This window comes from Geotrypetes seraphini, chromosome 9 (assembly GCF_902459505.1).
Source record: "Geotrypetes seraphini chromosome 9, aGeoSer1.1, whole genome shotgun sequence".
Classification (NCBI taxonomy): Eukaryota; Metazoa; Chordata; class Amphibia; order Gymnophiona; family Dermophiidae; genus Geotrypetes; species Geotrypetes seraphini.
In genome coordinates this window covers 34,204,734-34,218,958 of record NC_047092.1, presented here as the reverse complement: position 1 = coordinate 34,218,958, position 14,225 = coordinate 34,204,734, and the positions used below count along the sequence as shown (strand labels likewise).

The window sequence follows — 14,225 nt, the reverse complement described above, 5'->3', positions numbered from 1 at the left end:
AAGGAAAATAATATTTTGGGGAGGGGAACGGGAGCGCTCTGGGCCTTACCATTAACACAGCAGTTATTTATTTATTTATATACCGCCTATCAAGGTAATCTAAGTGGTTTACAATCAGATACTCAAGCATTTTTCCCTATCTGTCCTGATGGGCTCACAATCTATCTAACGTACCTGGGGCAGTGGGGGATTGAGTGACTTGCCCAAGGTCACAGGGAGCAGCATGGGATTTGAACCCACAACCGCAGGGTTCTGAGGCTGTTGTTCTAACCTCTAGGCCATGCCGTCCTCATTTAGCCTATACCAGGGGTAGGCAATTCCAGTCTTTGAGAGCCAGAGCCAGGCCAGGTTTTCAGGATATCCACAATAAATATGCACGAGATAATTTGCATCTCAAGGAGGCAGTGCATGCAAATCCATCTCTCATACATATTCATTGTGGATATCCTGAAAACCTGACCTGGCTCTGGCTCTCGAGCACCGGAATTGCCTACCCCTCCCTGCCCTAGGGAAAAAGGGTGCAATATGGCCAGATTCAGTGTTATTTACAGTACATGCTACTTATATCCTAAGCAGTTTATATTGAATAGTAATCAGGAATTCTAAGTATTTTCCCTATCTGTCCTGGTTGGCTCAGAATCTGACTATGGTACCTGGGTCAATGGAGGGTTAAGTGACTTGCCCAGGGTCACAAGGAGTGGTGCTGGGATTGAACTCACAACCTCAGGGTGCTGAGGCAGCAGCTCTAATCACTAGGCCACTCCTACATCCACAATAACTGATGCTCAAAAATCTCTGCCAGAAAAAATCAAGAGTGCTTTTCTACAAAGATTGTTCTGGGCTGAATGCCTGTTATAGATTAGCGCATAGCACTGCTTCCCCACCCAAATTTGGGCACCAGTACTTACACCTTCTGAAACCAGGTATTGTTTAACACTGTGTAAATTTTTGGAAGAGTATGGCGTGGTGGCTAAGTCACAGCCTCAGCACCCTGAGGTTGTGGGTTCAAACTCACGCTGCTCCTTGTGACCCCAGGCAAGTCACTTAATCCCCCCATTGCCCCAGATAGAATGTTGAGCCCGCCAAGACAGCCAGGGAAAAATGCTTGAGTACCTGAATAAATTCATGTAAACCGTTCTGAACTCCCCTGGGAGAATGGCATAGAAAATTTAATAAATAGTGTGAAAGGTTTCAGCCTCTGATAACCAGAGCTGGTATTGTGATGTCATAATGCCTCATTCCACCAATGCCTAAGAGCCAACCTCATCAGTGATGTCACAATGGCTTGATTGTCCTATGGCTCACTTTTACTACGCTTTGATTTCTAGAGTGGCACAGTGGTTCAAACCCATGCTGCTCCTTGAGACCCTGGACAAGTCACTTAATCCCCCCCCCATTGCTCAAGGTACATTAGATAGATTGGGAGCCCACCAGGACAGCCAAGGAAAAATGCTTGAGTACCTGAATAAATTCATGTAAACCGTTCTGAACTCCCCTGGGAGAATGGCATAGAAAACTGAATAAATAAATAAACTCCCCTGACCTGCTGCTCCCATGGCCACACGCCCTTTTGGATTGTGCACTATGGGATTTGGGCACCCAGTGTTATAGAATTGCACACAGCCAGATGTGTGCCCAAGTTCTAATTGGCACCATTTAATGTCCATAATTGATTTCTAATGCCCAGTAATTCCCATTAATTGGCTCATTAGCCAATTAAGCTGTGGATGCATTTCAGAACTGCATCCAAATTGTGATGTGCAAATGTGGGAGACCTTTATAAAATCTGGGGGATGTGCAGATGGTGTGCCCTCTATGAAAAGTATGCACTCTTAATGGCATTCATTTGACAAGGATAAAAAATAATAATCAGGAAAACAAAAATTTTTTAGACCCCACCCCCCTTTTTTTGGGGGGGGGGGTGCTTGAGTACGTTCAATACTGCGTCAAGGCAAAGGTAAAACTTTTGAGTGTAGTCACTTGAGTACATGGGGAACCATTGCCCCAGGTACAAAATAAGTTCCTGGATATAATAAGTAAACCACTTTGATTGTAACCACAGAAAGGCAGGAGTCAAGTCCCGTCCCCTTTCCCATATAAGAAATCTCTGCCTCTGTCTTCCTAGAAGGACGGGAGGGCTGGAGGTGGGGAGGGCATCTGCTTTTCCATATGCAGGTCCTGGCCAGTATTCATGGCCATGAGTATTCAATGCATGTACCTATACATGTCCTGACATTGAATATCTGGGCCTAATTCTGCCTGCAGTGATCAGCATTTAAAAAATGCTGACCACCACCGACTGAATATTGACTGGTAAATTAAAATTCCTTTGCAACGTTTCACAATTTTAATACTTTTTTATTTGCAAATGTAATCACTTCACTTGCCATTCCCTTTCCAGCTCTTTCATAAATATGTGAAAAAGCACGTGTCTCAAAATAGAATTATTTGTAGTAGTGATTTAAAAAGAGAAGCTTTTTTGTGAAAAGTCCTCTCCTTTGTTTTGACATTCCTTGTCTGATTTGGTAAAGATGCTTTGAATAGACATATTGCAAATATAAGTGATTCCATTAAAAAATGCCTTGGGGACATGGAAAGGAACATGATGGAGATTCACTGTTTGCAGCATTTCAGGACCTCCCCCTTAAATATTGGGAAGCAAGAAGGTGTCTGCTGTCTCTTGTGGTCTTTGTCTCCTTTGTTCTTCTGTCAGCACAGTGAGGGCAAGCCCTCCTGTATTTCTAAGGGATGGTTTTTGTTTGTTTTTAAAGCTCTTTTGCACATTCCTTGGGGGTAATGGTGGAGGAGGGGGTTGTTTGTTTTTTTTCCCCTTATCAGGAGATCAGACTGGTGCCTTTCCTGCGCTTTGAAGCACCCAGGCTAAGCCTCTTGTTTACCCAGCCATCCATCTGCTGCCGAAGAACAGCAGGACTGAATTCCAGGGGCCTTGGCGGAAATGGCTTCTTGACGAAGTCGCAGATATTAAGGGTTCTTTTTCTGTCTGGCCTGGTTATTGCTTCTGCAGTGAGCCATCCGCGCTCCAATATTGAACTCTGCTGAGCATTTGTACCTTGTCTGACCTAGATCTTAATGATGACAATTTCATATTTGTAACATTGCTTAGCAAACATAAAAAAAAATATGTGAATATAGGAACAGCAAGAATCACTAACGCTCTCTGTTTAACTTTGCTTGTCCTTTTTAATCAATAATAAATGGACATGCCTTTGTCAGAAATGTTAACTGACCAAGTCACTAAACAAGGGGATAATACCTATGTACAGGCAGTCCCCGGGTTAAGAACGAGTTCCGTTTTTTAAACCGTTCTTAAGTTGAATTTGTATGTAACTCCGATCCTGTACAGTACACCAGCTATAAAACATTAAAGAAACAGTCCTCAAAGCAAAGTACTGTAGTTTAAATAGGAGGTTTACACTTACTTTTGTTTTTCATCCATCCCACTGATCCCTCTCCACCACCACACCCAACATTTCTCCCTCTCATCTTTCTCTTCACCAATCATCTGTACTTCACGTCTCTCCCACCACCATGGGCTAGATTCACAAAGCAAACCAATCGTGTACCGATCGGTTTGCGACCCCTTAGTAACCAAATTCCCCTCCGGCCCGATTCACTTACATCTCTGCCAACCATCCTCCGATCCGCGCATGCAAATGAGGGGAGGGACATTCAAAAGTAGGGAAGGCAGCGATTCACAACACAGTCAATCCGTTCTGACTAGGCTGGCCGATCAGCTCCAAAAGCGACTGCTGGGGACCAGTCGTTCAGTGGTTTCCGACTGTATATCCTGCTCTCTGCCCCAACTCAAGCACAAATCTCCTGCTCTCTGCCTCGAAGTCCTGCCGCTCTGCACTGCTCTTCCCTGCCCTGCGAGCCCATGGTTTTAACCCGTGGTTTTAAAGTGGGTTAAAACCACAGGCTCGCAGGGCTCAAAACTACTAAAAAAAAAAAAAAAAAAAGATTGCGGCTTCGATGGGCATGCATGTGGATCGCACATGCGCGATCCATGCAGGTAGATGGGGGCGTTCCTCTGATCGCCTCCATTTGCATATTTTACTTTCCTGAATTTGTCGGACCTGCCCAGATCGGGCCTATCGGGCAGGTTAGTGAATCTGACCCCGTGTCCAATATTTCTTTCTCCCTATGCCCAACAATTTCTATTTCTTCATTTCCCCATGTGCACTGTTTCTCTTTCCCTGTCACTCAGACATCCATGCCTAACAATTCTCCCTTTCTATTTCCTCCCCCACCTCAGAATCTCCCTCACTCCCTCCATGCTCTCTCCCTCCTTTCTTCCCTCCTTCCATCCTTTGTGCGAAGTTTGTGCTCCCTCCCTCCCGTCTGTGTCCCAATGCAACCCTGCTTCTCCCTTCATGTGCTAATGCGCCCCTTCTTCCTCCCTTCCTGTCCAAACGCGACCTTTCTCCTCACTTCTGTGACCCAATGTGCCCCTCATCGTCTTTCCCTCCATTCTGCGTCCCAAATTCATGCCTCCTGTGGGTGTTTGCTTCCTCAGGCCAGCTCCCTCCTCGCAGTTCTCTTTGCAAAGCTGCGGCCGCAGTTCCTGCATGTGGCTGACCCAGCAGCCTGAACCTTCATGCCTTCCGCGGGTGTGTACCTCCTCTGGCCAGCTCTCGCCTTCTAGAGGCACTTCTCTTTGTGAAGCCGCAGCTGCTGGTTCCTACATGTGGCTTGCGGCTGACCCGGAAGCCTTCTGCTTCCGGGTCAGCTGCGGGTTCGCAAAGAGAAGTGCCACTGGGAGAAGAGAGCCAGCCAGAGGAGGTAAATACCCGCGGGAGGCACGAAGGGTCAGGCTGCCGAGTCAGCCGCATGCAGGAACTGCGACCATGGCTTTGCAAAGAGAACTGCGATGGGAGAAGGGAGCCAGCTAAGGAGGTAAACACCCGCGAGCAGCACAAATTTGGGACACAAAATGGAGGGAAAGATGACAAGGGGTGCATTGGGTCACAGAAGGGAGGATGAGGGTCACATTTGGACAGGAAAGGAGGACACAGGAAGAGAGAGGCAGGACCCCCATTTGTAAGTACGAGTTTGACATAAGTTGGGTGTTCTTAAACCGAGGACTGCCTATATATCAGAAGGGAACTTGCAATGAAGAATACATATAATTCACCCCTTCTTCTCAAAGAATTCTAACATGCTAAATCACTAGATTGTAAAATATTATCAAAAGTACTCATAAATATGTTATTTCAATATATGCTCAGAGTCCCGGAGATTGTGTGAGTTATTTATCTCGAACTCCCATTGACCAATCATTGCATATATACTGGAAAATGTTTGATACACTGGTGCAGTCTCAAAATTCAAAAAGTACTGTATGTAAAGAAAAAATTGTCTTTAGTGTCTGACTTGTAGGGTCCTGACATGGATCATGAAGAATAAAATGAAGCATGGTCCATGTTGGGACCCTACAAGCTTGACACTGACACTGAAGATAAGTTTTTCGTTATATACTTTTTGAATTTTGAGACTGCACCAGGGTATCAAATGTTTTTCAGTATATATGCAATGATTGATCAATGGGACTTCACATAGTCTCCAGGTCTCTGAGCATATACCGAAATAGCATATATACTTTTTTTTTTTTTTATTCTTTATTGATTTTCAAAACTTCATTAGTGCAATACAACAAATGTAACATATAATAATACAATAAAAGCACATTCAACTTACACATGTTTTTAATCAATCATTTCCCCCACCCACCCAATGATTATTTGATAAAACACCAAAACATAGATTACCACAAAAAAACATACCCTATTCTAATTACTGATATAGAAACATAGAAAGATGACGGCAGAAAAGGGCTACAGCCCATCAAGTCTGCCCACTCTATTGACCCACCCCATTAAGTCTGAGTGCTGCTCGACCCACGTAGGGATCCCACGTGGATCTTCCCATCCATTCACCCACCCCCAAATATAAGTACCCAAAAACAAAACTAAGACAGAAAAAATCCCCCCCCACCCTTCCATGGATATGTACCTAAATAAACAAAAACTGACTCGCATCAGTAATCTTATGTTACCTCATTATAATTGATTATTGATGTGAGTCAGTTTTTGTTTATTTAGCATATATACTTTTGATAATATTTTACAATCTAGTGATTTAGCAGGTTAGAATTCTTTGAGAAGAAAGAATGAATTATATGTATTGAAAGAAATGTTGACTGAGAGGCAGGATTCTTCTCCCCCTGACCAAAAGAGGGCTAAGGAAGGGTTCTGGTTCTGGTACCATGCGGCACTTATATACTAGCACTGTTGCAGCAAATCTCGCATTCCATTGTTTTGGTGGTAACGATGTGAGATGTATTTATGTAGCATTCTCGTGAGAGCTATACTGGGAGTATAAATGGACCAGGGGCGTGCCCAGCAATTAGATAAGAATTCTATCAGTTATGCATCTAACTCGCAGCAATTAAGCGTGAGCATTTATAATCAGGCTTTGAGCTAGCACATACTCACGCCTAAAATTAGATATGTAACGTCAGGACTGACGTTAGTATTCTTACACGTGTAATTGCCGATTATAAAATTCACGCTTAGCAAACATCTTCGCCTATCCTAAAATTACTGGCTGCAAATACAAATCCTACCTTGACAGAACATTCATGTTCCAAGCTAACAGATAACAATCCTGGCTGGGAAACTACAGACCTACAACACATTCCGAAAATCTATCAAAACCACTCTGTTTGACAAATTCATCACCTGAACAGACCAATCCGCACGCTCTACGCTTTTATCCCCCCTTCAAACCCTAAGCAATCTTCAGGCAATTCCTGCCCCTCTCACTTCCCCCCCCCTTTCACCCCCCCTTACTTTCCCTCCCCTACAACCCTTTTCTTCTGTAACATTCCCCTCATGCATTTGTAATTCGCTAAATATCCAGCCTTCTTTCGACGTGAACCGCCTAGAAGTCGACTGACTATGACCGTATTGATGTTGTACTGCTCACTGCAGTATGTAAGATGCTGCCTTTTCCTAGGTACTCATGTGTGACGTGTGGCTTGCTACTAAAAATCATGTTTTTCGTACAGATGGGGGGTGCCAAAAAATGATGGGCCCCGGGTGTCACGTATGCTAGGTATGCCACTGTTTCTGCAACCATGTGACTAAAAAGAAATATTATTATTATTATATCATCCCAGCGCCTAACTTTAGACAAGCTATAGAGAATTACATAATGAATCCCACCACAATTTTATAAGAGCCATTTTGCACAAGTAAAGTGCTTTATAATTATGAAATTAGAGCCTCTTCGTGGATATCCTGAAAAAATAGGCCTGCTTGTGACTCCTGAGGCCTGGAATCACATGTCCCATTCCTCTATTTTGTGTGAGAACTTTTATCACTGCACGAGTTTCTCATTTGCGGTTTCTGCACGAGTAAACTGGTAGAAAGCAACTCTTGTTCTTCTGTTTCAGAGTGTGTCTGCAATTACCTGGGCACAGCCCATGAACACTGTATTGAAGAGGATGACTGCCAGTGCAACCAAAGCACGGGCCAGTGTCCATGTCTGCCAAATGTTGTTGGCCAGAGCTGTGATCGCTGTGCACCACATACGTGGAAATTGGCCAGCGGGACAGGATGCGAACCTTGTGCTTGTGACGCTGCTCGCTCTCTTGGGCCCTCTTGTAATGAGGTAAAATTGCTAGTCTACAGAGTCTGGAAGTTAATACGTTTTTTTAGCTTTATTGGTTGTTATTGGTTTTTTTGTTTTGTTTGTTCATTTTGGGAGGGTCAAAAGGTAGAAAAAGCGAAAGTGAAAACTTGAATGATGCTTGAGGTGCATAGGGAGAGGAATGGCTAGCAGGAGAAAGAAAGTGATGATACCCCTCTATAGGACTATGCTAAGACCTCATTTAGAATATTGTGTACAATTCTGGATGCCGCACCTTCAAAAAGATATAAACAGGATGGAGTCAGTCCTGAGGACAGCTACTAAAATGGTCAGTGGCCTTCATCGTAAAGCATGTGGGGACAGACTTCAAGATCTCTCAATATGTATACTTTGGAGGAAAAGCACAAGGTAGAGATGTTTAAATACCTATGTGACATAAATGTACATGAGGTAAGTCTTCCAATAAGGAAACTCTGGAATGAAAGGGCATAGGAGAAAGGGGAAAGATTCCGAAGCAGGGTTACCAGATGTCCAGATTTGACAGGTTTTGTACTTGGGTTTTTACCTTTGGGTTTCCTAATCTTCAAGGTTCACCATACTGGTAGGCTGGTTCATCATCCTGGACTTTATTTGGGATTGTGCACTAGCTGAGCCCACCCCACAGTCTCGAGTAGCATGAAAGGGAAACTACCAGACTTCAGACTCTCCGCCAGTCACAGCAGTACAGATGCAAGTCCACACAGCTCTCCTCTTCTATCTATTTGGGCATTTTATGTTTCATAGTGGAAGTGTGCAAATAGGAGGAGACAGAACTCGATGGCTCCACTATGCATGCTCTAACTTTCTGCAGTCCTATAGAGAAGGGAAATCAGAAAGGGAAGGTAAATGAGGAAGAAAAGAAGGAAGGATAGGAGAGAAAGAAGGAAGGGGAGGATGGAGGGGACAGATACGAGAAGGTAGAAGATGGGAGGAAATAGAGGAGAAGAACATGATAAGGGAAAGGAGTGTGATGAGGGGAAGGTGTGAGAAGGAAGAAGGGAAATCAAGTGGAAGAGTAGGTGGAGGCATGAGAAGGAAAGGGTGAGTTCTGGAGGAAGAGGAATGCTGGGAAGGAGGAGAGGAGCAAGGGTCTGTGCAAGGGAAGGAGGAGAGGAGCAAGGGAAGGAAGGGAGGAGAATGAAAGAGTATAGAAAGAATAAAGAGAAGCACAAGAAATGAGGCCTAGGAATGAAATAAAAAGCAGCAAGGAGGAAAAATTTAGTAGAGAAAAAAAACAGAATTCGAAAGAGGCAGGAGATGTAAAATCAAAAGGGTACAGGAAATGTGGAAATTGAATAAATTAAGAATAGCCAGAGAAATGAAAATAGAAAAGAAAGAACGCAGAAAAAAAATTAAAAAAATGATTAAGGAAGAAAATAACAGAAAATCAGGAAAAATGAAGGTTTGAAAATAGTTCATTAAATTGTTCTGTTGCAGGTGAACAGGTGCAAAAGTTGAGGCTGGTAAAACTGAGCCCAGGGTGGAAGGAAAGGGGGAGAGAAATCAGGGTTGTAGCATGCTACGTGTGGGCAATGCAGCCACGGCTCCAAAATTGTGTCCAGTCCATTGCCTTCCCTGATTGGCTGTGGACAGGATAGGAGCTCAAGGGGGCATGTTGCACAGGACTCATTTCCAGTTTGGGATGGTCCTGAGAGAAGTTGCAAGATCTTCTCACCCATCCATGCCAACCTAGAAGGAGGGGAAGAAACCCACTCACCATGCTGTTATTGGCCCTAATGAATATGCATGGAGCAGATTTGCATGCCTGTCACTTCCATTATATGCAAATCTCTCTCATGCATATTCATTAGGGCTAGCCTGAAAACCCGATTGGGCTGGTGGTCCTCCAGGACAGGGTTGGGAACCACTGATCTAAACAAGCAAACTGTGCCTATGGTGAGAGACCAAATAAGAAGCATTTTCAACATGTTAAAAGGGATATTATGATTTTATCCTGCTGGACTAACTGTCACCAACCTATTCTATAGCATTTATAATTCTTGACCTACCATTGAGTAAGATTTTGCTTAATTGTATCCTTATGCTAAATTATTTTTTCTGTGTTCTTTACAAATTTGAAAGACGAGTTATCCACAGGTCAAATATTTGGTCCTTATTACAGAATGCGTACTGAGTACTAGGATGTCTGAATGTTTTCTTCATATTTTGGCAGTTCACTGGGCAGTGTCGGTGTATGCCTGGCTTTGGAGGGAGAACCTGCAGTGATTGCCAGGAGTTTTACTGGGGTGACCCTAATGTGGAATGTCGAGGTAAGTCCCTGATGCGCTGTTTTAAATCACTTGGGAAAAGTCAGAAAGTAATTACTGCAAACACTCAAGCAAGGGAGAAAATGCTGAGTTAAGATGTGCAAAGCAGGGACTGTCTCTTTAGGGTGATGCTTTTCTTCTATGCCTTGAACCCTGATCCACAGTCTTTCTGTCCTGGTCTCTCACACTGTCACCTAGACCACAGAAGGGGAGTTGTTGCCCAGACATATGGCTAATTTATATCTTGTCAGGTACTTGGGACCTGGGTTGGCCACTATTGGAAACAGGATACTGGGCTTGTCCCAATATAGCAGCTCTTACGTTCTTATATTCCACAGCAGCAATAGGTAGGCAGCATATGAGCTTTTTTTAAGCCCACTTTTGAACTCAGATATTCAAGAGACTGGAGCAAGTTCTCCGTCCCCTCCCCATACAGAAATGCTGAAAATGCTTCCTCCGGGATGTTTCCAGAGCCTCAGCACACTGAAAGTCATTCTTAACTTGTATCTCCGGGATGTGAAGGCATTGCATTGTTCTCCGAGGATGTGAACTTGTAGCTGCCTGCTATTACAGGAAATATGGAGCCATTAGCTGTGAGGGCTATAGGGGTGCCCTGCTTTTTCTCAAGTTTGTGAAGCAGCTGCAGTCAAAAGGAAGGAGAATACATCTGATGTGCTGTAGCAGCCAGACTAGTGTCCAGGATATGAACAATGAAAATGCGTGCCTGCAGTGCCTCCATTATATGCAAATGTGTTTCCTACTTATTTATTGGAGGTATTTTGAAAACCAGACTGGCTGGATTTGTCCCACAGACTGGGACAGATATTTGTGTGAGAGTCATAAGTTAGGACAACGGCATCTGGCACAATGTGAAGGAGAGGGAGACAGACATTGGCCACAGCTCTTGGAACTGGCCCTGACATAATTTGAACATTTTCTTTATAGTACATTGTAAGACTAGAGCAGGTTCACATTGCCATAATGAAGCTGTGCATACAGAATATTTCTATTTCACCATTTTAAATGGACTTCTATGAGGGGCCGCTAAAAAGTTCTCAGCCAAACCAACAAAGCTTGGGGCAGTCTCCATCGAGGGCTAGTGGCCTCAGGACTCTGAGGTTGTGGATTCAAACCCATGCTGCTCCCTGTGTCCCTGAGCAAGTCACTTAATCCCCCCATTGCCCCAGGTACAATAAATAGATTGAGAGCCCACTAGGACAGACAGGAAAAAATGCTTGATTACCTGAATAAATTCATGTAAACCATTCTGAGCTCCCCTAGGAGAACAATATAGAAAATTGAATGAATCCTATATAATAAAAGCTTACCGGTGCATGCGCATTGAAAACATCGTTATCCCTGCCGCTGTGGTGTGTGATCCATGGCCGTGTTCCATTTTAGAACCCAGCGGCAGGGAACATTCTGGCCACTTCCCTCCTCCCGCCCTCACTCACCAACCGCTGGAGGAAGCCGGCCATATTCAGCGGCTTGAGGAGGCAGTGCTGGCGGCGGCTGCCAGGAGGAGGGCTTTGTGCAGCGGTGCTGGCAGCGGCTGCCGGAAGGAGGGCTTCGATCTGCTGAGGGTCGGGCGCTGCTCCAGTGAGGATCTTGGCCAGCTCTACTAAACTTCGCAGCCGCACAGCACCTCAGTTTCCTCTGACGTACGCGATCGCGTCAGAAGGAACGTACTTCTGAGGGGCAGAGTGGCCTACGAGGTTCACAAAAGCCAGCCGCGATGCTTACAACGCTGCATGCTGGACCGGGGAAACAGGTAAGGGGTGCTGCTGGAGCAGGGAAGAGGTGCTACTGGGCCGGGAGAGCAAGGAAGAGGGACAGGGAGCAGGGAAGAGGTGCTATTGGACTGGGAGAGCAAGGAAGAGAGACAGGGGGAGCAGGGAAGAGGTGCTACTGGGCCAGGGGAGCAAGGAAGAGGGACAGGGAGCAGGGAAGAGGTGCTATTGGACCGGGAGGGCAAGGAAGAGGGACAGGGGGAGCAGGGAACAGGTGCTACTGGGCCAGGGGAGCAAGGAAGAGGGACGGGAAGCAGGGAAGAGGTGCTACTGGGCCGGGAAAGCAAGGAAGAGGGACAGGGGGAGCAGGGAAGAGGTGCTATTGGACCGGGGAAAAGGGGGCTGGGGGGTAAAATTGGTTTGGAGCTGGGGCTGAAAATAGGGGACATGTGAGGGAAGGAGGCTTTACTAGCACCCGTTAATGTAACGGACTTAAACACTAGTAAATAAATACACTTAGTCCAGTGATTTTCCACTTTTTTCATTCCGTAGTTTTTCGACAGAATGAGAAAAATGGAAAATCACTGGACTAAGTGTATAGCCCTCGATGGAGACTGCCCCAACTTTGTCGGTTGGAGTGAGAACTTTTCAGTGGCCCCCTTATACTTGGTTCAAAGCAGGAATGACTAACTTTGACTATGTGAAAGTGAGGATAAGGTTCAAAGTCCATGTTAGCTCAGAAACTTCAGTTTTATTACACAACAAAAAATTGGAAACAGCCCCAAAAGGAAGAGCAGGATCTGTGGATGATTTTTATCTGATAAATCTTAAGGTAGCCAAACAGCTTGATAAGACAATAATAAAAGCCAGAAAGATACTTGGGAACATAGCAAGAGGAATAGACAGCAGAGAAAAAGAGCTTATCCCAGGACAAGCAGGCAGCATATTCTTTACGCATGGGTGACGTCACCGACGGAGCCCACGGTACGGACCTTTTTACTAGAAAGTTCTAGTTGGCCGCACCGCGCGTGCGCGAGTGCCTTCCCGCCCGACGGAGGAGAGCGTGGTCCCCAGTTTTTTCGTTTCCGCGGAGCGAAGAAGACGTGCGTTTTTCAACTCCGATTGAAATCCTCTTTTTGCCTTCCCGCTCGCGTTCTTTTTTTGTTTATTTACCTTCGGGTTCTTTTTTATTTCATTTCCAAAAAAAAAAAAAAAAAATTTTCTTTTTGTTCGTTTTTTTGTCTTTGCCCCGGCGGGGCCTGTTGTCACGATCCAGGCCTCGGGGTTTGATTTTGCGGAGGCCGTGTTTCCATTCATGCCCCCGCAGCCCGGTTTTAAGAAGTGCCAGCGGTGTGCACGCCCGATCTCCCTCACTGACCCACACAATTGGTGTTTACAGTGTTTGGGACCGGAGCATCGGGCGGACTTGTGCACCCGCTGTGCCACTCTTAAAAAACGCACTTTGAAGAATCGCCAAATCCAGCAAAGTCTGCTGTTCGGCACCGGCCCGACTATGGACTCGACTTCTTCAACTGCGGCACCATCGAAGTCGGCACCGACCACCTCGACACCGCCTGACATTACATCGGCGCCACCGGCGCCAGGTAAGCCGGCTAAGAAGCCTTCCACCCTTGAGCGCCCTCCCACCTCGGTGGCGACACCGGCTCTTTCGGCTCCACGCCGAACTAAAAAGCGCTCCGCTCCGATATCGGTGAGTGCCTCGTCATCGGCCTCCTCATCGCCGGAGCGTAGAGCGGCACCCATGGAACCAAAGCAGAAAAAAGTGGTTCCGGTGCCACCCCTGGATGACCGCATTGCGGCCATCCTCCAGGATAAGTTGCAGGAACAACTCCAAACGCAACTTAAACAGCTCTTGCCCTCTATCCTGGCACCGCTGCTTTCGGTACCAGACCGGCCCGAGCCCCACACCGTCCAACCGGTATCCACTCCATCGGTACCTATGGACCCCTCCATGCCCATTCTCTCGGCACCGCATATCCATGCCCATGCCGAGACCGTCGCTCTGACGACATCCGATCCTCCTCGGGACCGAGCGGAACACCGGTCTTCCCGCGAACCTGACCGGCACCGTTCTTCCCGGGACCGAGACAGACACAGGTCTTCATCCCCTGGTACCGTCTCGGTACGCTCAGGCAAGTCTCGGTCTAAAGCTCACCATACCGAGCCTTCCACTCCAGTCTCTCGGCACGCACACACCGATGTCAGAGACCCGGACCTCTGGGAGGAATCTCCCCTCGGTACCGAGGAGGACGCATCGTCGTCGGACGAAGAGCCCTCGGCCCCCGATACCACATCTAAACCTGAGCAATCTTCTTTTTCAAAATTCCTCAGGGAATTATCGGGGGCCTTATCTTTGCCTCTGGAATCTGATTCCAAGAAATCACAAGCTTTCCTGGAGGCATTAGATTTCGATCAACCCCCTAAGGAGTTCCTGAAGTTACCCGTGCATGACATCCTACGGGAAACTTTTTATAAAAATTGGGAAAATCCATTA

At 46.0% G+C, this 14,225-nt stretch overlaps 1 protein-coding gene across 2 annotated transcripts in view; it reads left to right on the top strand.

Moving 5' to 3' along the window:
* Nucleotides 1-14,225, top strand: part of LAMB1 (laminin subunit beta 1) — a 143,066-nt gene that overhangs the window by 73,603 nt on the left and 55,238 nt on the right. For both annotated transcript variants that reach the window (XM_033958478.1, XM_033958479.1), the window contains exons 22-23: nt 7,478-7,695; nt 9,887-9,983. In XM_033958478.1, coding sequence (XP_033814369.1) covers nt 7,478-7,695; nt 9,887-9,983 — 315 coding nt within the window. The remainder of the gene's footprint in view (nt 1-7,477; nt 7,696-9,886; nt 9,984-14,225) is intronic.